The sequence below is a fragment of the Schistosoma haematobium genome, chromosome ZW (genome assembly GCF_000699445.3).
Source record: "Schistosoma haematobium chromosome ZW, whole genome shotgun sequence".
In the NCBI taxonomy this organism is placed as follows: Eukaryota; Metazoa; Platyhelminthes; class Trematoda; order Strigeidida; family Schistosomatidae; genus Schistosoma; species Schistosoma haematobium.
Genome location: NC_067195.1, coordinates 36,092,954 through 36,115,141, shown reverse-complemented (window position 1 = coordinate 36,115,141; position 22,188 = coordinate 36,092,954). Strand labels below are relative to the sequence as shown.

The 22,188-nt window shown below is 34.8% G+C and overlaps 1 protein-coding gene across 1 annotated transcript in view; it reads left to right on the top strand.

The window, feature by feature from the left end:
• Positions 1-6,154: 6,154 nt before the first annotated feature.
• MS3_00003422 (uncharacterized protein) overlaps positions 6,155-22,188 on the top strand; it is a 20,720-nt gene continuing 4,686 nt past the window's right edge. Inside the window, exons 1-4 of the mRNA XM_012943002.3 lie at positions 6,155-6,702; positions 9,002-9,247; positions 13,719-14,145; positions 17,618-18,343. Coding sequence (XP_012798456.1) covers positions 13,935-14,145; positions 17,618-18,343 — 937 coding nt within the window. The 5' untranslated portion in view covers positions 6,155-6,702; positions 9,002-9,247; positions 13,719-13,934. The remainder of the gene's footprint in view (positions 6,703-9,001; positions 9,248-13,718; positions 14,146-17,617; positions 18,344-22,188) is intronic.

Below are 22,188 nucleotides of genomic sequence, written 5' to 3'. Positions count from 1 at the left end.
AGAACTTTGCCTGAACAAAGAAAAACAGATAACGTGTTTATCCATTACATCCAGCGAAGTTGAATGATGTTACCCATATTTTTTTAATTAGCGTCTTTATGTTGTCGCTTAATGTTGAGTATGAGCTGGCAGACTTTGGTGTTAACACGACTGTAATTATATAATGTAAGTTCGTAGAATTTCGATTACTAAAAGTTTAATCATCTTACAGCTAGATTCATTTTACTTTCTTCAAGGGGTTAATTTAATCTAACCGGAAAAAAGTCTAAAACAACTTCTGCATAGTTTTTAAACAATAACATATAAGTTTAGGTTTATACTGAAAAATTACACAAGGATTTTGATTACATTAAAATAGTTTCACAGATCTCACTAGACATCACACTTGAAATATAGGGTTGAAACGTGAACAGTGTTGCAAAAAGAGTTATTTGAGGATGGGTCCATTAGTCTGTCATTGGATGAAGAGGTCAGTTTTCATAAATAGTTCTTTATCTTCAAATACAATGAGTTCACTATTTATTTGAATGTATTTATAATACATAAATACTGGTACATATAGGTCCCAAAATAAATATATGTCACACAAATAAGGAAATGAAAGTGTGGAATGAGGAGGGAGTATGATCGAAAATTGACGAACCAAGAGAAATAAGTGAACGAGAGTAACATAAAACAGGAGGTAAATTTCAACTAAGAACATAAATAGGAAGAATTCCTTCATTTTGGTGATTTCATTAGGTTTTTATGAAGAATACAAAATAAAAATACAGTAGGATTATCATTGGCTTCTATACTGAGCTAATATCTAATAACATGTCAAACCAGTGAGAGTTGCATTATACCACAGAACTCAACCGGGAAGTCACTTTGGACGTACAGGTGACCGTCCTATACATCTGTCTTTCTTACCACCTTACCACGTCAAATACCGTCCACCGCTACAATTTGTTGTGTGCATCAGTCGTCGCTGTCTATAAAATCAGAACAAACTAGTCGATGTTACAGTATCAGCAGACCAACTGGACTGTTCCTTGATAAGTTATGTTCAGACTATCTTTCAGCAGTTGCCAAATGCAGCTTCTGTTTCCAAATCATTAGAACTCTCCGAGGAACACGTCTCTCAGTTTTTATGCAAAATTTCTAAAGTTTATGTACCTAATAATTTATGCTTCATGCAACTTATTCCCTTGACGAATATAAATATAGCCAAAACAACGACTGAGGCAGTACTTTTGACTTTATTCAAACCTACTTTTATTACAAAAAGTTGTGGTTTACCGGATTAAACCGACGTTCCTCAATGAGTTATAAGGTACCTGGGGAGACCTACTATTTATGAATAGAACGTTTCAAAAACAAACAAGAGACATGACTCATTATTTCCATAGAGGCATGCAAACTCACTAAATGGTTATCTACTCTTTCCATTGGACAAACTGATAGTCTTAAACCCAACTTGGTTTGATGATTACTACGACTTTAGGCCCGAATAATTATCACGTGATTTATACGTCGGATGAGTGTACTGTGATACTAATGGATGCTTGGGCGTCCTGATGTGCAAGCATAGTTGCTTTTGCGATAAGTTCCTTAATTGTGGAGAATACTTTTCGAGCATTATCGTCCAAATTGATGGATTTCAAATATCCACGAAGTTGGTCGGTTAACGGTTTCACAAGGGAAACGAAGTTTGGCATGAACCGTCTATAGAAATTTACAATGCCGTTAAACGCGAGTAATTGCCTAATTGTGGTCGGTGCTGGGTAATCCAGAATAGCCGCCACTTTGCTTCACAGAGGTCGGATGCCTTGAGCAACAATAGTATGTCCGAGGAAATCTAAGGAGTCAGATCCGATTTGGCATTTCCGAATGTTTACAGTAATACCGTGCTTTTGTAGTCGTTCAAAAACAAGGTTTAGATGCTGGAAATCAGATTCTCTGTCCCGAATCGCAATCAAGCAGTTATCAGCATACGCATGTACGAAGTTGAGACTTCGGGAAACGTCATCCATGAATCTTTGGAAGATCTGAGCAGCATTTCTTAGGCCAAAAGGCTTGCGCGAAGTTTCGTAGACACCGAAAGGAGTAATGGTAGTGGTTTTAAGAATGTCGTCAAGTGGCCATGGGGATTCGGTTATAGGCTTTAACCAAGTCGATTTTCGAAAAGACGGTTGTACCTTTTGATGTAGCTGTCAAGTCGTGATTGTGGGGCAACGGGTAAGAGTGAATAAGTCGTATTTCGATTGACGAATAAATTACGTGATAACTAGTCGGAAATTAAAGTCACAACAATCCCTATGGCCTGTTTGATGGAAGAATGACTCTTAGGCCTATCATATGATCGAATTCGTTTTTAGCCGACCTCAGCATTTTGGGGGCCAGTCGGAAGCTTTCGAGAATGCAGGTGGTCGTGTAGTCGTGATGTGATGTGTAACGTTGGTGGTTACACACGGCGATTTCGGTCGCGTTTGGTTTATCCTAGAGTACTTAACAAGTAACTGCTGATAGAATGGATCAGTCGTGTGCTAAATATGACTGGAGATAATCTGCAATCGGAAAAAGAAATTACACAAACGGATGAATTTATCCACAACGCAGCCATGTAAACTTAATGTATCGCCCAGTGTAATAACGGTCATCTGTGCGTTCAAGTAACCACAAATTTTGTCATTTCATGATGTATTTTTAATTAATTAACTAGATTATGTTGTTAATTTTGCTCATTTTTTAATTTTTATTCGCCACGTCTGACTGCGTTACACGGAACGTCCATTGCACGCTGGGATGATATCCGAAGTTATAGTGAGTTTAATCACATAGTTGATTGTTTCCAGATAGACCATGAGTGCATAATGTTACTGAGGAAAGGTTTGTTGTACTGTGAACTATGTTTTTATGAACAAGTGACTGATGTCTTCAGTCAGAAGGCAATTGATATATTGTTTATCTTCTGTTAGGTAAGTTCGACTGGCCTATATTTCGTGTTTTGGTTTTATCGGCTTAATTATATCCATTTAACTACTTTGAGCAACATGTCTGTGCAAATGAAACAATAATTATGACACTTGCTTAGTTTAGTATTCTTGGTTCCGGTACAGTTCAGTTTAGCCGGAAGAATTATGGTATACTTAAGTATAGTGCTTGAAGCCTGTAACGAAACAGAACAGTTTAGTAAGTAGAGCTACCTGTTTCTAATGAGTATACTGATTGAAATTATTCCGACTGAAAATAGGAAAAAAATGCCTCTGGCACTGTTGCTGTCATACATTATAAGATGGCCTTAAGTATGTTTGGTGTTTATTTCTAGACTGTACATCTATCACTGACCATATTTCAAGATCACTGTCATTAAACAATTTCCCCAGCAATAACATCGGTAGCAGGATGGCTAAGCGTCTGAGCTTTTAGTTGCCCCCAAACAGCAGTATACAGTCTTAGAAGATGAGTGTTCTGTGTCTCAATTAGATGTAGCTGGCTGTGAATAAGTGTAAAGAATCTTTTTGACAACTGGGACTTTTAGTTTATCAGACACTAACTCTGCTCGTGTGTCTTCCTGTTAGACTAGACGCAGATGCATGGGAATACTTAAATGGGGGCAAAATAATAAAAGCATTGGGATACGGCACTAAGCCCATGTTATGCTTTGCACAAGTAATAGTAGCTGACCTGATCTAATATTCATGAACTCAAGGTAAATCACAACTGCACAAATTCTTTGCTAAAAAACATGTAATTTGGTCATTTATCTATTCCACATTTCTGACTAAATTCATTACTATTTTTTCATTTAGAATGCAACAGGAGTGAGCCTTCGCAGATCCTAAGAACTGTTTCGCCCCTAGAACTATGGCCCTATGGAACTGTTTACGGGAGACCCAACTAACAGCAGATTATAAATAGGATGCTGGACGTCAATTTTAGTCTCACAACCACCTCCACGACTTTTTGAGTTACTTCTTTTACCCTTTCGTTTGGGAAAAAACAACAAAGTCTGAAGCTCAACATTACCAATGCAACTTTTAAACGGGAACTTCGTTTAAACCTTTGTTTGATATTCGATTCTTAATGAAAGTTCCTGAATACGTTCTTAAATCTAATGCTACTTTGTTTTACCTACTTATTCCTTGCAAGAAACTTGCGATACACGAGCCTCGCAGCATCTAGTTCATATGTAGTAAATTTAAGTGATTAAGTACATATCTTCGTCATTTTCTTGGGAAACCCACAGATTCGGGTCCTCTCATAACTTATTCTAACCACCATGAGTTGTCACGGCAGCTGATGGACACGCGTTATACATCCTAACCGTACCTGTGTCTAATCTCATAGCTTCTTATTCAAATGCCATATGATAGGCAAGCAATGCTTCTACCTGCACTAATGGAACGCTAGTAACTCAATGGCACATTGTATGGTGCCTTACATTAGTCTACCCACTCGCTTAGCTCTTTAGTGAGAATATTACTACAGTCCTGCTAAAAATCCCATGAACTCCCCTACCTCCGTTAAAACAAATAAGTCCGTATTTGCTGCATATAGCAATTTTATTTTTCAGAAGATATAACAGTTAGAATTGGAGCAAAATGACAGTATACAGCAGATGCACGTGGTACATGTCTTCATCGATTAACTGGAATAGAGAATATGGATATTAGCTTAACAGGTTTATTTAGAAAGACTATTGTCTACTTTGAACTTACTGCGTGAGAAATTTATACTGGAACTACGAATAATGTAGGAATCTAGACTCCCAGGGCGTACGAAGCACTCAAACCGGAAGACAGTTGTTCAGAAATAATTCGAATATGAAGGTGAAAATTTGCAGGTACTTTTCATCGTAAGGGTGAACATATTAGGTACCGGCTAACGTCATACCGTAAAAAAAACAGATTTGCTAGTGAAATATGATCTGTAAAACAGTTGGCTTAATAACAGTTAATTACCTTTTTACTCCCTGATCATAACCCTTCGGCTTCCTTTTATGGCCAAAACAGCAAGCATACACTACACACTGATAGCAGATTTCCGGCTTTTCAGTGTTAAGCTTGCTTTAACGCACTACGTAACGAGTACAGCCCCTCTATTACTGCTAACTTCTGCGCCAGTATCAACGAGGTAGCGAACTTCAGTGATGTAAAACAGACAGCTATATCCTCAGGCTACGGTTGTCGTTATCGAATACCGGCTACGAAGTTTCTCGAAACGTTTTTCGTGTCAGTCGGTTTAGAATTCGGAAAATTTCAGGGTTTTCTGCAATTTTGGGAAGATTTTCCGAAGTGATTATGATACCAACACCAGTCGGGGTTATCCGTCCCTCGTGGTCTAAAGACACATTGTATTCGTGAAAAACTACTTCAAGGGGTTTTTTGATCATTTAACGTCATTACGAATTGGATGGTAACGTGTCAGAGTAAGTCATAGTTCCGTAACGTCACTTCATGTAACTTGAGGTTTGACCGAAAAAACTTCGGCGTTAGAAGATTTGGTGATCTCTAGAATACGTTGAGCAGATTCAGAGAGCTCGTCTACGGCGTTGCTTTGAAACGAGACAAGCACTGCTTGCTTGAGGAAGTTTAGACAGGGAAAATTGTGTAAACAGTTCATCGTTGAAGGCCCGTTGACCGATGTCTTCGTTCATTTGTAACAATATGTCTGCTGCTGAGCCACGTTGTAGATCGATGTTATTGGGAAGTTGATCTAACGTTTGCCGATCGGTTAGATCTCTGCGTTTCAGAGTAGACCGTTTTAGAGTTTCATAAGGTTCCGAAACATCACTAGTAAAAATCCTAGGTGTGGCGTACTTGCTTAATTAGCGTGGTAGCGTCTTTACCCGTTCGAGAAATTGTGCACAGGGACCAGTCACGCCGTGTTTGTAGAAGTCAGCCTTTGCGTAGCAGAACCAGGCTTCAGTGTCGTCTGGCCAGCATGGTATTAGGTGGAACGAAGGTGTCGTTATAGTCTTGAACATAAGTACTTTAGGAGTCGGTTCTGTCGTGGCGAATATGAAGTACAGGAATAAACAGAGAAAAAACATCGAAAAATCCTCAAAAATTAAAGTAAAGCAATTATACATAGAGTTCCAGAAAGGAGCAAACTCTCAATTTACTAGTTAATATGCCAGATCACGTCGGCTTACCGATGAAGATGGTACAAGTATTCGTAGTTAGACATCACTTCAAACAGTGTGCCTTCTATAATCGAATCGTGCCCACCCAGTGAAATCAAAAGTCTATGTCCAAAAGTGACATGCAGTATCTACTATGAGACAAGTGTTCTCCAACTTTACGATAGTTAGCGAAATAGCAGATGAAAGTCAAGGATGTATGTTAGAAAAATGGTGTTTAAACCCATGACATCTGAAATCAGTAACTAACTAGTTATTCATTAGTTTCAAGAAAACCCTGAATGGACCGTGATTCGCTCATATTCTCCTACACGTGCTATAAAATGACTTACGATTTCGAAAATCTGACAATTCTGTTAACAAAAAAAACACATCTACAAACATGATATACACCCAAGCGCAGAAAAGCTTGTTTTAACCAATAAAACGAACAGTTGGCTAATAAGTTATAACCCCGTCTTTTCAATCCCTATTTCATACAGGTTTTCCTATTCACCTAAAACATAGAAAGTATGAGTGTACTTTTAATCATGTTGTGATCATACATAAATTTATAATTAATTATGAAATCCAAAGTGAGTTCAGTACTTCATCTTATGTTGTGTCCGGTCACATACTGTATACAGTTGTGTTTTCGTTGGGAAATACATATTTTCTGCAACAATTACACTTGACAATAAACTTCCAGGAGAATGGCTTATTTTGCCAATAGTCATACGACATATTTAATCGTCTTGATTCCCTCTTTCGATTCTATCCTTTGATTATTTTCAATTTGATCTATATATATATTTATATATCAAATCTAGAGTATATACTCTATGCACGGTGATCATAATTTCCTAACTTTAATATTTCAAATTTTCCAAATAATTTCGGTGGGTTAATGAGAAAACATTTCGAGACATACTTCTTGGTGCACGATCGTGTACCAGAAAAACCACTCATTGATGCCTGCAGACGGTTCAGTGTTTAATTAGTGAGGTTGTGACCATAACCCTCAATGTTCGCCTTATTGTCCTACTATTAAGACACTTTTAAAGTAATTTGTTAGTAGACTAAATAGTTTGGCCGTTTTCATACTTTAAAAGATTTGGATGAGATTGAAATGTCATTTTCTAGTGGTTAGTTCATTATGCAAGGTGCAAACCTACTCATATGAACTACTCAGATAGTATTCTTATGGTGCTTGATGCGGACAATTCAAATATACATGATTGTATACTCACTTTTGAATCGGATATTTGACTGATCGTATGACTATTAGATGCATTCATTCAGTTTTATTGGTCAACTTGTGCTGAGTTGTTCAACCAATCTGAATGCTTTATGTGCACAACCCAGTCTTCTATTTATTTCGCTACAATACCACTTATGGTCATTCCAAGTGCCAATGTCAATATAAATTAAACTCAATCACAAAGAGGTCTAATTCGGGTTAATAATTCAGTCCAGTTGCGTCTCCTCACTCCCATTATGCTTTAATTATTCAGTGCTACTGTACTTGTTAACTAATTCAAGTACTTAAATATACATCCGAAAGTGTTCATATTCTAGTTCGTATTTATTTCATCTGCTATCGGCCATCAAGTATAAAGATAACGAATATAACAAATAGCCTTATTAGCATAGGACATATGAATCATGTTATAGCTATACGGAAGAAATATATATGCAAAATTTAGTATTACTAACAAGCGATATCAGTCGTATGTTAGAAGCAGTCCATCGTCAAATAATTCTCATGTGTCTATTTCACACCATGAGACAATTTCAAATGTTATATCCTGTGAGAAGTAAGTCGTATAAGGTATTTCCAGTTTAAAACGTGATTTGAATCAAATGGAAGATGGCAATACAAACATTAAAATGTTAAGCTGTCATGTTTATCCCAATGGCTAATACTTCACACAATGCATAATGTTTAATTATTCTGATGGCTGATATGTAGTATATACTCTAACAAAACGATCAATACAGAAGAGAGACATTTAGTAATTAGCTATTTGTCAAAAAAAGAGAGAACTGTCGTTTATTGTAGTTAAACCTCTATTGCATGATACTAATATGATAACTGTGGATATAAAGTCTTGCTATTAGGATATAGTGGAGCTTAATACATCTGAAAAACCAATGTCATTTATTCTTTATGGTGACAATGAATTACTAACATTTCTATGATTAAATACAACTATTTATTAACATTCACATATTATGTTTTAATTCTTAATTCAAGTTCAGATGGTTATACAAATCCAGTTACACGTTATTTGCTTAACGATAAGGAAATTTATGATTTCGGAGGGGAAAAAGATCTAATGTTATCTCATTATTTATCTTACCACATATGCGTTCTGCAACGAGTTCATGACAGTGACAACAAGATAGAGTTCCCAAATACTTTACACAATCTAAAGCCCAGTTGATAGTTTTTTTTCGCCTATTATATTTTCCTTACTTATTGTGGACACAGATTTATAGCAAATGTTAGTTCTATACTGGTTTAATGAGTAAATAGATGAATAAATGTTTGGATAGGCAGATATATGAAAAAAACACCTAAACCAGTGAACATGGTGTCTAGATTGTATGCAATATAATTAACTCATATTGATTAATTGTCCTCACTGTTTTTTATAACTAGTTAATATCAGTCTTATAATTAGAATGTATTTTATAAATAGACGAATAGTTAAAATGCGTGTGATAGATTTGACAAAGTGTAAAATGGCCATATTCTAAATTGTAGTTGAATGTAACTCTTGATCTTATTATTTACAGTTTAATAGAAATTAAGTAAGACTATAGTGTTTCACTTTGTTTTCTCAACTTTATATTGTAAACACTTTCTCCGCTTTTTATCCTGATATCCAGTTTAATTACATTTTCCGTGCAAATAATAAAACACCAAAAGATTCTTTGATATGTTTGGACTATGACTCGTAGTGTGGTCAAGGAAACGCATGTCTCGTCTTCTCTGGGACTCGTCAGCTGAATACTTTTTCAATTTCAGTTAATCCGTCATATCACGTGATCATCATCATCAGTCGTACTTCCTCAAAACAACATCGAGAGATTCTTTTAAAAACCAGTTACTAGGGAGAGCACAGTTCCTTTTTGGTACGTGAAAGGAAAACATACTTTATTATTTCTCGTTATGACTTTGTGTTTATTAAACACTTAATTAGTTGAAATAAGTATAACTTCAAACATTTGATTCGACCAGTTATGCTGCTGTATCAGTGTAGTAAATGAGATAAAAGAATAATAGCGAATAAGTATAAAGTAAAAAAAAAGTACTGTGATAGATTCAAAACATTTTCTATATTGTATTTTGTAATATTTATCCATTGATTTAACAGCCAATCGATGATTGCTGCGAGTTTCCAACAAATAACTAAGTATATATATATATATATCCTTATTGTCTAAAAACGCAACTACATTTACTAACCATTGTAAGCTGTCTTATTTACAAACTATTGTCACATAATATTTTATTATCTTTCGGTTCTAAGAAATAAGCTGAAAAAATTTCACTTTAAAGAGTAAACACTTTGACATCCTCGGAGTGATAATTTTTAAACAATTGTTTCGGCTTAAATCAGATTTACAAGCTAGATGACTACACAGAATATTTTCAGAACAACTCTTATTGTAACCTGACGCAAAGTTTCTCCTCAAAGTAATATCAAGTTCTACTTGAATTACACTAATTCCTCAGCTGACGTCAATTATTGTTGAAAAATGTCTTTAAACAGTTCATTCTTTCAATATAAGAATCCAGTTCATACTACATAAAGAGTTATTCATTCCATATAAATTATGGAATTTTTGTTTTTACCTAAATGTATTCGTGCATTCGCTCACATAAATTATTTAATACTATAATGTCTACAACAGATGCTGTGACATTTTGAGAATATAAGTTAACTAGGATTGGGGAAAAAGAGCGAGAGAAGTAAATCATAATAGTTTTCAGTATCTAATTCATTTATTGTTATAGCTTGTAGTCGCCACTTGTTATAACTTGTGGTCTATATGCCCTGTTAATGTATAAAGTAATGACGCTGCCAATTAGTGAACAGTGAATTATCGATCGGATTAATGACGCATAAAACACGTACGAGTAGCCTACAGTCTTTTATCGGTCCTGCTTCCCACCTAGCCCAACCTGTTAAGTTCAGAACACCAATCTCAGCCTTTGCAATATGAATCATTTATTTCAAACATACTGGGTTTATATGCCAACCAGATAGGCCACATCGTACCATAAAGTAGGAAACAACATTTGTACAAGATTTAGCCAAAAGTGGCCGTGAATAAGGGAGATAGCAAGTGATAGACGGGGCATAACTCAAGAATGGTAAATCGTAGAATAATAGTTCATAAGTCAAAATAAAGCTCATAATAAGAGGAACACGAATATGAATAGTTCAGTCATTTAACAATCATACGTTAAAAATGTACTCATAGTATTGGCCCATAAATGGATCCTAAAAATTACCATTCATTATTCTTATCGGTATATAACATTTATAAATCCATTCATAAATTAGATTAATAAGACCGGTTAGATTAATAGTGTCTCACATCCGCACACTTATATTTAATTGTTTATCCATAGTGATAGATAAACCACTTAGATATTACAAAATATCTACCATGTGGTAATCTCTTGGTCACATAAAAAAACATATAGATATCACTGTAACTTCCGTCCAAAGGGAAATTTTAAAAGTAAAATTTTTTACATATATTTCGATTTTAGATATATTGCTTTCTAGGTTATACCATCATAATGTTCCACCAGGATTTTGCATCAAAAATGAACAAATTTGGTTTAAACTCATATTATCCATACTACTCCCCCAGTTACTAATGAATCATCACCGTACTAATTGAAAGCTGAATTCATGGTCTCTGTTAACAATGCTTTAATCAAAAATTTTAGGTGTTCGTTTTATGTGAAAAGAACGTATAAGATCGACATTTAGTGACTAAAGACAAAGGTCTGAAAATTGAGTGATAATAGAGCTATGAAATTCAAAACTCGACATTTCTACACTATGGAGCTGCAACTTATTGATCGTCCTGATAGGAGAAGTAAACGTCAAGGTCGAGATGGACAACATAGAATATGAACGCCTCATGTAGAGATATGGACTGAAAGAATAAAAACGAGAGTGGTGAGAAAACAATATAACTATGCACCTTCAACAACATAGTTGTAAGCGGCAGTATTTATCCCATCAGTACACGCACGAACCTACATGTGTTTTACCGGACTACACTACGGAAAACCAGATTGATTACATATGCATGAATTAAGAACTCAAAAGGTCCATCCAAGACCTGGGATTAAAGAGAGGAGTTGATATAGATTTATATCACCACCTGGTTGGTGGTTGCCAAACTGAAACTAAAGCTCGAAAAATATTGGACAATTGAACAAGCAGCCATAGAATAGTTTGACACTGAATATCGTCCAACCGATACTGATTTTTTTCAGACCATTATTTGCAGAGATGCTACACATCACTTCAGAAGGGTATCAGAAGAACAACAAATACTACCAGACCTCACAAAGTACTAAAAAGAAGAGATCTCACTAAGTGTAGGAACTACAATGGGACCTCACTATTATCAGTACTGGAGAAACTCTTCAACGGAATGTTGCTGAAGGAAGAGAAATATCCAGTAGATTCCAAACTTAGGGATTAGCAAGCTGGCCTTCATATAAGTTGATCGCGTGCCAACGAAATCCAAACGCTATGGATCATTGTTGAACCGTTAATCCAATGAAACTTATTTCTGTAGATCAACTTCCTTCATTATGAGGAATCATTCGACAATATGCATAGAAAAATCTTGTGGAATCGACACTACTAAGTATCTAGGATGATCACCACCATCTTATGGGACTCCCATCAGGGGCTAAATTGCAAAGTCATGCATGGAGTGTAGTTTACAGATTCATTCCATGTGAAGACTGATGCGAGACAAGGCTGCTCACTCTCTCCTTTCCTGTTAGTTTTCGCTGTTGACTTGATAATGAAGACCTTCAAATCTCAGGAGGTACATGTAATACAGTGAACGCCCTGGATGCAGATGGACGACTTGAACTTTGCAGATGACCCAGTCCATCTATCCCACATACAACATCAAATGAAGGGGAAGATAGGTAGTATAGCAGCAGCCTCTTCAGAAGTAGGTCTGAATATTCACAAAGAAAAAAATAAGGTCATAAAGTGCGAAACAGAAAGCACCATTCAAGTCACAATTGATGTAGTATCTCTCAAGGTGGTAGAAGCCGTCACGTACCTGGGCAGCATCGTTGATAAACAAGGAGGATCTGATACAGGTGTCAAGTCACAAATCGGCCATACAATGGCAGAGTAACTGTAGTTAAAGTGTATCTAGAGCTCAGAAGAATCCATTCGATACCAACACCAGCACCAAAATCAATTCAAAATTATTGGGAATAACACTGACGAAGTCCTATTGTATGGAGCTGAAACCTGGCGAACCACCACCACCATCACCAAAACGGTACAGGTATTCACAAACAACTGTCTACCAAAAATACTCCAGAACCATTGGTCAGAGACCATCAGCAATAACCTACTCGGACAGAAAGTAAACCAGTCGGCAGTTGAGAGAGTAATTAGGAAAAGCTACTGGGGGATTATTAGATAAAACATACATCGTGGAAACCAAGCAACTGCAGCGCAAAGCAAGCTCTAACTTGGAATCCTTAGGGGAACAGAAGAGGTTGCAGACCAAAGGACATTAAAAGCATGAATATAACATGGCAAAAAATTGAAAAGAGAGTCCTGGATAGATCCTGTTGAAGGTGCCTGGTCAGCGGCCTCTTTCCCAAGAGGGTTGAGTATCTCTAGGGATCTACAGCTACCAAAACTACTTTCAAGTTATGTGATGCTACTCAATTGCTATGTAAGTAGTTTTGAGCAATTTTTAAAAATTCAAGATTGATGAACGAAGACAGACCAAGCAAACTTGTTATTTATAGAGAGGTATTTCACTTTATTGTAAAACTGCCTAACTGCACTGAAAAACGAATTAATATGAATTTCTCTTTGGTAGTTGATAATTAATTAGGCGAAAAGTGTCTACGTAAGATCTCTGAGAATCTACGTATTCAGATCTTTATGTCACAGTATACGCATTAAGGACCGATTCAGTTATATAAATGCCGCTGTTTGTTTACGAAGCACTTGCAGCATGAATAAAATGAAATGTAGCTAATATTCAAAGTCAGTTCGAAGAGACAAAAAAGTATCAAACTAAAACTGGTTTTTGGACCAGTCATACGGACTATGCACATCAAAAGTTTTTCATTGGCATAATCCGAAAATATAAATATTTGGTTGGTTGGTTGGTTGATGGTTTGTGTGGATAATAGATTCTTCCTCTGATCCAACCCTCGATTTAGCAATCGATTTAATCGTCTATTGAGTGATTGATGGATTCATATAATTCTCCATTTTTCCTGTCGTTCATCTTTTATTAGAATCCTGCATACATTTGAAGTGATCTTAATTTTGTTATTTAACTGTTTTTAATCTAGTTGAACAAGAAAATCTTCAGACACTTGACAGTAACTCAGATACACAACAGCGAATTTTTCGATCCCACTATAATAAGACAAGCAATACTGGTTATTTGCTATTCTGACTTTATTATTTAGTGCAATTCTAGAAACTGCTGTAGTTCCGACTCATATTCAAGTACATTAGAATCTAAAATTTAATACATAAAGAGCAAGCCAAAATATTATGTCTACATGAAGAAATTAAAACACTGTGATTTAATCAATTCTAAATACTCATTGCGTGAATCGAGAAAGGATCATGTAAATAAATTGGATTTTAAAAATCAAAACTCCCAGTCTACCTCAAATCTTAGTAGACAAATCAATGGGAGTAATAGTAGCAGGAGAACAAAGTGTGTTCATCGTGAAAATTCTACTTCATCTAAAAATATGTACAAATTAGGTAAGTTTATTCAAAAATCTCTCCACAATGCTTTAATGTTAACTAATAGTTATTTAACAACAAAGAATACTAGGGTGAACAATTATTTTCAATAACTTCATCATCAGGCTTTACAGTTATAAGTCCATAATTATTGTGATATATTACAAAGGCCAAAATAAGATATGAATTAATGAATTCGACAATGTTATATGTTAAAAATGGTGAACGTTTGCATCTGTTACGACACATATACCCCGAAATTGTGCTATTTGTAAATTAGGAAGGTCATCTAATAAATTCACTTAGTATTGTTTACTTGAATCTTCCCATCGATGTTTAGGACTGCAACTGATCAGTCTCTTATTTTCATATGTTCATACTGTGTGTATTGCCTCCATATTGCTTTAAGTCACAAGCATTATAAGCAAGGGTGGATGGTGGCTAACAGTGGAATCCAGGACGCACGTTTCGTCCTATTTGGGACTCGTCAGCTGGATGTACATATGCCAATAAGACTCATCAATTGCAGTCCTAAACATCATTCGGAAGACTCAAGCAAACAATACCAAGTGAATCTAAACTTCACCCCATTGCATAAGCTAGTGGTTATCCGAATTGAGTAAGTAAATCGATAATGCGATGGCATTTGAAGTGAACGGTGCTGGGTTCGAGTCCTGGAGCGGACATCAACTCAGAGATGTAGGTACATCCAGCTGGCGAGTCCCGAATAAGACGAAACGAACGTCCTGGATTCCACTGCTAGCCACCATCCATTTCTGTTTATAGTCATATAGTAAAGGTCAGAATAATTTATTGTAAAGGGTCAAGTCATAATCAATATGATGATCACACAATAAATCGTGTCAATAAAATGCATAGTACGAGAATTTCGTCTTATTAGTCGACGTAATAATAATAGCAATTATAATAATGATAATAATAACAATAATAACTTGTGAATACAATATATTATAATGGGGGTGTTGCAAGGTAATTATGATAAAAAATTCATGTGAATTGAAAATGAGGAATATGTAGATTCAGAAAGATAAAAACACAAAAGGAATTGGGAAGAGGGGATTAAAGGGTTCATAATGTCCAATTTAGGTATCTAGTGATCCAATTGTGAACCAAGGTAAACACAGAGGCTGCATGTACCTCTTCTGAATACATAAGTGAGGTTCTGGAGTTGATGCAGATGGCTTCGTTTATGCAGAGGAGTAGTAATCTAGCTCCTTTAGGTAGATTATTTGGAACTTGACACAAAGCGGAAAAGCATTATCTATTTCGATATGATGTTTATTATCTACCAAGCGAGAAGGAGTGGTACTGTTTCTGGATTTAGTGACTCCTTTCCCTAACCATGATGGTACATAGATATTAATGCTGTGGTTAGACTTGATAGTTCCAAATAAATTGAGCACTGGGTAGAAAGTTTATGATGAATATATTTTTTGTTATATCCCAAAGAATAGAAAAATAGTATTTCTGACGTTTCGTAACTTGATGTAAACTGCTTCTTCAGGGTAAATAAATAACCGAATTAATTCGGCTGTTTTCTACTCCTTGGGGTATAACAAAAAATATATTTATTACATGTTCACAAGCTCTCAAGGATCAAGCCCTCTGAGTACGGCTGTTGTAACAAGCCCCAGTCAGTCAGCTGCGACGTAGAACCATGCACATATATGCATCGGTTCAAGTTGTCATACCTCATTAACACAACAAGATGAACACCGGATTCATAAAAGTAGTCACTTCAATGGTAGTAATATATAAAAGATTGTGTATAAAGATATAATATAGGAAGAAAGAGTTAGTTCGTAGAAATAAAGGTATAAGGCAATTTTAATCTCACTGTTTAAGGGAAGACAGAAGGTGTATACACTTACGCCATTGCGATCGATTCTGAGCCATGTCACCCAGAGTCTCCATCCATTTGTTACGATAGTCACGTGGACCCCAACCAAGTTGTCTGCATCTACCAACATGGCTCAGACTAGAAATTAGTGACTTCAATGACTGATGCTACGTTTTGGTTTGGCCATCCCTAACTTTCTTCCAACCATTCCCAACACTAGTCAGCATTCCACGTCGTGGTAATTGGCGTTCAGGCATACGTAACACGTGGCCCAACCATCTCAGTCGATGAGGATTCACAACCTCATCAACTGATTTACCATCATTCCCTAATACCCTGCGTCTAACCTCACTATTATTTACCCGGTAATATACACACATAGAGGAGCCCATCATCGGTAGCCTAGCCTTGATTTATTATAAGTACTGGTTTGTTTGAGATTGCATGTAACGAATATATATGTCCTCTTTAATGTTAGTTGATTGGCGACAATTCGCTAGGATCCCTGGATCTAGATTTTTAGTTGGTTAACACTCGTCAGTGGTCCATCAGTGTAAATGCATCAGTCACACATGAAATCAATCGGGCTAAAATCATTTAGTGATAAAGGTCTAGGTTATGACACGGTCGGAATTTGATTGACAACAGCGATTTCTACAGGATTGCAGAGAATTTATTCTGACTAGTGTTAAAGAGCACGGAACCTGGGTCCTGGAATTCCAGTTGTAGAATGTACCTCCGATTCCTCAACTGAGTGTTGTACTGTGACGTCAAACGACACTGAGATCTTGACTAATTCTTATACCTTTGTATGCAAATTGCTATGAATAGTTACTGTCCTTTATTGATGACCGCAGTTTGAGTAGTACTGAAAGTTCGTTCGTCATTTTAAGAAAAGGAGGCATTACTAATCTGGGTCTGTGTTTTATATTTTTACCACATAAATACTATAGTATTATAACCATTCAAATTTCCTTACATTTTTGGAATAAGATTCCCGTACAAGCATTCGGTAAAAATGCTTACAGATAGGTGAATTAAATAAGATATCGGTGTACATCTCGATTAGAATGTTAGATGTGACATCACATCCAAAACACTGAATGAAATTGCTTACAGGACGATTTCTTGTTTGCTGAAAATTATTTAGCATTTGGTCTTACTGAATGCTAGTAGTTCAGATTTCCCACCTTTGACCATAATTTCCATATAATCTGCTGATTTGAATCTTTTTCTACGAAACTCATTTAGCCTTGAACTAAGTTGATCTTAGAATATACAACAGTGAATAAATCAGTGGTGTTCATAGTAATAATTGCAGGGTAATTCATTTATGTAATTTGTCTATATTATGTACTAATGATTGTTATTTTATTGTACATCATGTACTGTAAAAGTACATTGATCTACTCCGACTTACGAACAATACAATAATTTGTTTGTCAAAAGATCTATCACGCTAGGTAACTTGATGTCATGATTCACTTATTTAGGCACTGAAAATTTTCAGCCAGTACATATAGACCTCTCTAACTAGATCCTTTAGTTATCAGTGTTTATCAGTATTTTATGGTTAAGCTGAAGAATAAAATTTAGTATATTTCGATTTCTAATTTTAATTTTTCACAGACCAGTCATATTTGAAGTCATCTCTAAAGAAAAATATTGGCAGTTCGCCGTTAACTGACAACATTTTTACAGTCAATATTAAGCAGCAAAACTTTTCAAAATCATTTGATTATTCACGTCGCATTATTTTGCCTTTTTCCGAAAGTTCAACAGATAACAACTATGAATTTATTGATCCCACTACATCTTCAGTTCGTTCAAACGGATGTTCAGTTGAAAACTCATGGTCAAATTTATGGCGTAGTGGCCTTCCAGAGCAAAAGTTAACTGTATGGTTACCTAGACGGTATACTGAACAAGGTTGCGAACATCTTCAGTGTAGATTGAGCAAGGCTTCGAGCAGTATAAAACTAAATAAAATTAGCTTTCCTGATATAAATTTCCTAGAACTGGGTAGTAATTTGACATTGAAGACAATCCAAAAGCTCTCACCACAGATGAATATGACATCCAACAGTTATTGGGCGTCGAACACTCATTTTGCTGGTCACAATGTTACTACCGTTATTAATAACAATAATAATAGTAACACAAATAATTCCAGACTTTCTAATAATCTTCATAAAAATGGAGATGTACACCTAATGCACCCTGATAATTCAAATAAATTAACCATAATGGGGAATTCTTATCCTGTTAATAGACCTCCAGATATCAAAGAAAAAACTTTGGCACAACTGTCTCTTATCAGAAAAGAAGAAAACTGCACAATATCAATTGATTCTGGTAAGTTAGACTATAAAGAGAAGTTTAAACCATTAGTGTATCTTACTTTGGCATATGAGTAGAGATAGCTGAATGAAACCATAGTTTACGTCAAACTCGATATTCGTTCACCGTTTTAATGAGTCCATAATATCTTACTATATATAAAACCAACTACCTTATTTTCATGATCAACCCAAATTCTTGGCTCGACAACTACGCTATGTCACCAATCAAAGTTTGCAGTTCTACTAATACATTTTTTGTTTATGTCGTAAGAGGTCAAAATTAGCTTTATCTATGTTAGGTTGTATCTCATTCATGTTTCTGAAACAACGTGAAACTAAGTTAACCGATAAATTAATCAATATTCACAAGATTAGCAAAGTTTTTTGGATGATCGGAAAAAATAAAACAAAGATAGCCCATGTTTATGTACATTGCTCTTACTTCATAGATTGATACAGAATATCTTTGATTAAATCTGAAGAATAAAAATCTCTTCGTAAATTGTTAGTATGGGAAGTTGTGGATGTTGTTGAATTTCGTAACTTTAAATCACGAAATGACTTTAGTTAGGGAGATACTGAAAACCTAGAACTGTTCAGCTATTTTGTCCTGATTTTCGACAGTTCTAAAACTGAAATCTTCTTTGATAAAAGAGCATTCTTTGGAAATTGTTTTGTTTGAAGAATTCAAGCAGTTCGAAAGTTTAAAAAAATGTTTTAGAAGCCTCTGTAATGCAATCTTTAAAGTTTCATGAAACGATGATAAGGGAAGACAGAAACATGATCAGGACAACTACAATTTCTCTGATGGATCAGACATTTTAATGTAATTTTATTTCAACTAGTGCACAAATATCAGACATTAAGTTACTTGCCAGTAACTTTAAGACAAACTAAATTTCCATGATAAAATAAATTTGTTTCATTATGTTCAAGATCGAGCATATTCTGATTCAAATCTACATTTAACTCGAGATTGTGGATTTTTATCAAACTGCGAGAAACTGTTAGTTGCCTAAAACTTATTTGTTTGATATGTATAAAACATCAAACACTATTTTGTGTTGATTGAACATTATTTTTAATACAATAAACAAGAAGTAATAATATGCTATCAACATTGGATACATCTTGCCTTCCCGGTTAATGCTTGCTCGGTATAACACGGATGCTAAAGTTACCTATATTATTCTTTATTTTCATATTTACTGGAAAGTATCATAACAAGTAACACTACTAGATAATTTACAGTTTAAAACATTAGATTTGAAGAAAAGTATGTTTTCGAAAATAAATGTGCTATGATTTTGATAAGATAAAAAAATTAACGTGTTAGGAAGTCATAATTATGTTCGCTTGAACTATTGAAATAATGTAATACAAATGTAGTTAACTAACCTGAAATATTGTCGAAAATAATTGATACTACTAGCAAGTAATTTGTTTGATTGTTGACCTGAACACCAATTGAAATTGTCATACAGAGAACCGCAAATGAATTAAGTTAAAAATACGTGAATATATTTGTAAAGAAGTGATTTAGACGGGAATAATCTTTAGATCTGTAAATGTGTAACCGAATAAAACATTGTTTCAACTCCGTCAAACATAGAAAATATCCATTTCAACTCGTGATTTATTAAACCGTTAATTGAAACCTACTTAAAGAATAACGTCTAGAATGTGCTTATTTTCTGTAATCAAACATAATTCTCATAACTAAGAAGATCCACAAATTAATGTGGAATTCCTCTTTGACATTAGAAGGCATACTAAATACAAACATGTCTAAATCCCAGGCACAGTCGAAATTATCATAGGCATGGAAAGTGTTATAAATTTACTTGAACACTATAAACCGTATACGTTCTATGTAAAGTTTCAGCAAATTTTCCAGCTGCTGTTTTAGTTTCGAGTAATGATTAGTTTACTGTTTACATTCCTAATATATCTTTTATTACGATGAATCTATAGTGTGATTTCTGTCCAGATGTTCTTGATTTGTATTATGTGAATGGAGTAAATGGATTAATGACCAATGAAATATAGAATGCAAATACCATACTATTAACCTATTTTTCCAGTATAAGGAATTTTTCAACAAAGATAAATATGTTTTCCGACTTCTTAAAGAATATGAATGCTCTTTTTCATAGCCCTTTGGTACTGACCTAAAATATTATTGAATGCAGTAAAAACAAGGAAAATGTACAGAAGAAACGAGTTAAGAGAAGGAAATGAATTTCCAAATATATACTTATGTATTGTTGACATCTACTTTGAATTATATCACTGAAAATCTCAATTAATTGACTTATCATACATGATCATATGGTGTTGCTGGCTTTTTTGACGAAACGGCCGTCCAGTGCTTTCAGGTTTTCCATGATGGTTTAGCTTCAGTTGACTCATGAATTCAACTATTAACAATATTCAATAACTTATGAAAATACGAATTTTCAATAAAAATAATTATATGCTCACTTAAATGAATATTCCGTGGATTTATCTACTATATGATTCCTGGAATACTGAACAAACATTTCAGATATTGTCAGAATAAATTGAAATGATCAATCGATTAAAAAGTGTACGAAACTTAAATCTATTTATAAGCCTAATTTATTTATTACTTTTCCAGCTATCCTTATGCGTAGCAATACTAAGCTATTTCAAGATCCCCATAATTATCTTCTGAATGCAATCATATGATGTTGTACAAACAAACCAATACATTAGTCAACGTGCTCTCATCTTGAGCACTATAGAAATATGACGCCTCAACAACTACTTGACACACTTAAAAGTATCTGAGATATTCTCTACTCATTTATGCCTACTTGATATAAGAATATTTGTTAATTCTACTAAGGTCTAATGTTTCACAAATAAGGGCTTAGCACACAATATGATTACATATACATGTGAATTAGATATTTCTAAAGGCTACATATTAATTCATATGACGTTATCACATTTTCCTCATGATTGGCACAAGATGATTCAATCAATAATAACCAAAAACCATCAGATGTATGCGTCATCTAAACTGCAGGAGAATGTATCAGATAGAATGCAATTACAAATTTTTGTAACGTAGTTTAGGCTTATTTGGTAAAACAACAAATTTATTCACCTAATTTAATTTAGGTGAATTGAGGTGGTGAGATTAAATTAAGCAACCATGTATAATTTTAATTATAAATTAGGCATACAAAGTGACTATATTTAATCCGGTTTGTAGATTTTAAACTTGTTTCTAGCAGATTCCAAACTAAAGTACTGTAAGAATTTTGAGACATTGTGTATTATTTGTCTTTCATTATTCACACAACAAAGAAGGCGAGGTACGTATTCTACTCCCAGTACTACCAACAACCAGTTCATTAATAACAAAAATGACGATACATTTATAATATCTCAATGAGTAAAAAATTCAATTTTTGATGTTCGAGTCTTAGTGTCAGTTGCTTTTTTAGAGAATAAGTAGCCAAGTTTAAATAGTAAATAGGAAACAAAGCAGAATACTTTTACTAAGTAAGAACCCGGAACCGCCAGCTCTCGCAGCAAGAGCTTAGCTTTTAAACCACTGGGCTAACATCTATTGGTTTACAAGCCTAATTTGTCATTTATCTTTGGCATTGTCTGCAGACCACTCATCCGCCTCTAAAATGTAGACGATAAATTTATCATCACTTAAGGTACTGTCTGAAACTTTCTTAAACTTAATTACTACTTTCTCAGATCACATCAAATCCACCTTCGAGAAGGAACATGTACTAAGTAAATTATCATTTTTAGACTGCTTAGTCAAAAGGAATTCTAACAGAAATCTAATCATTTACCGAAAAACTACTT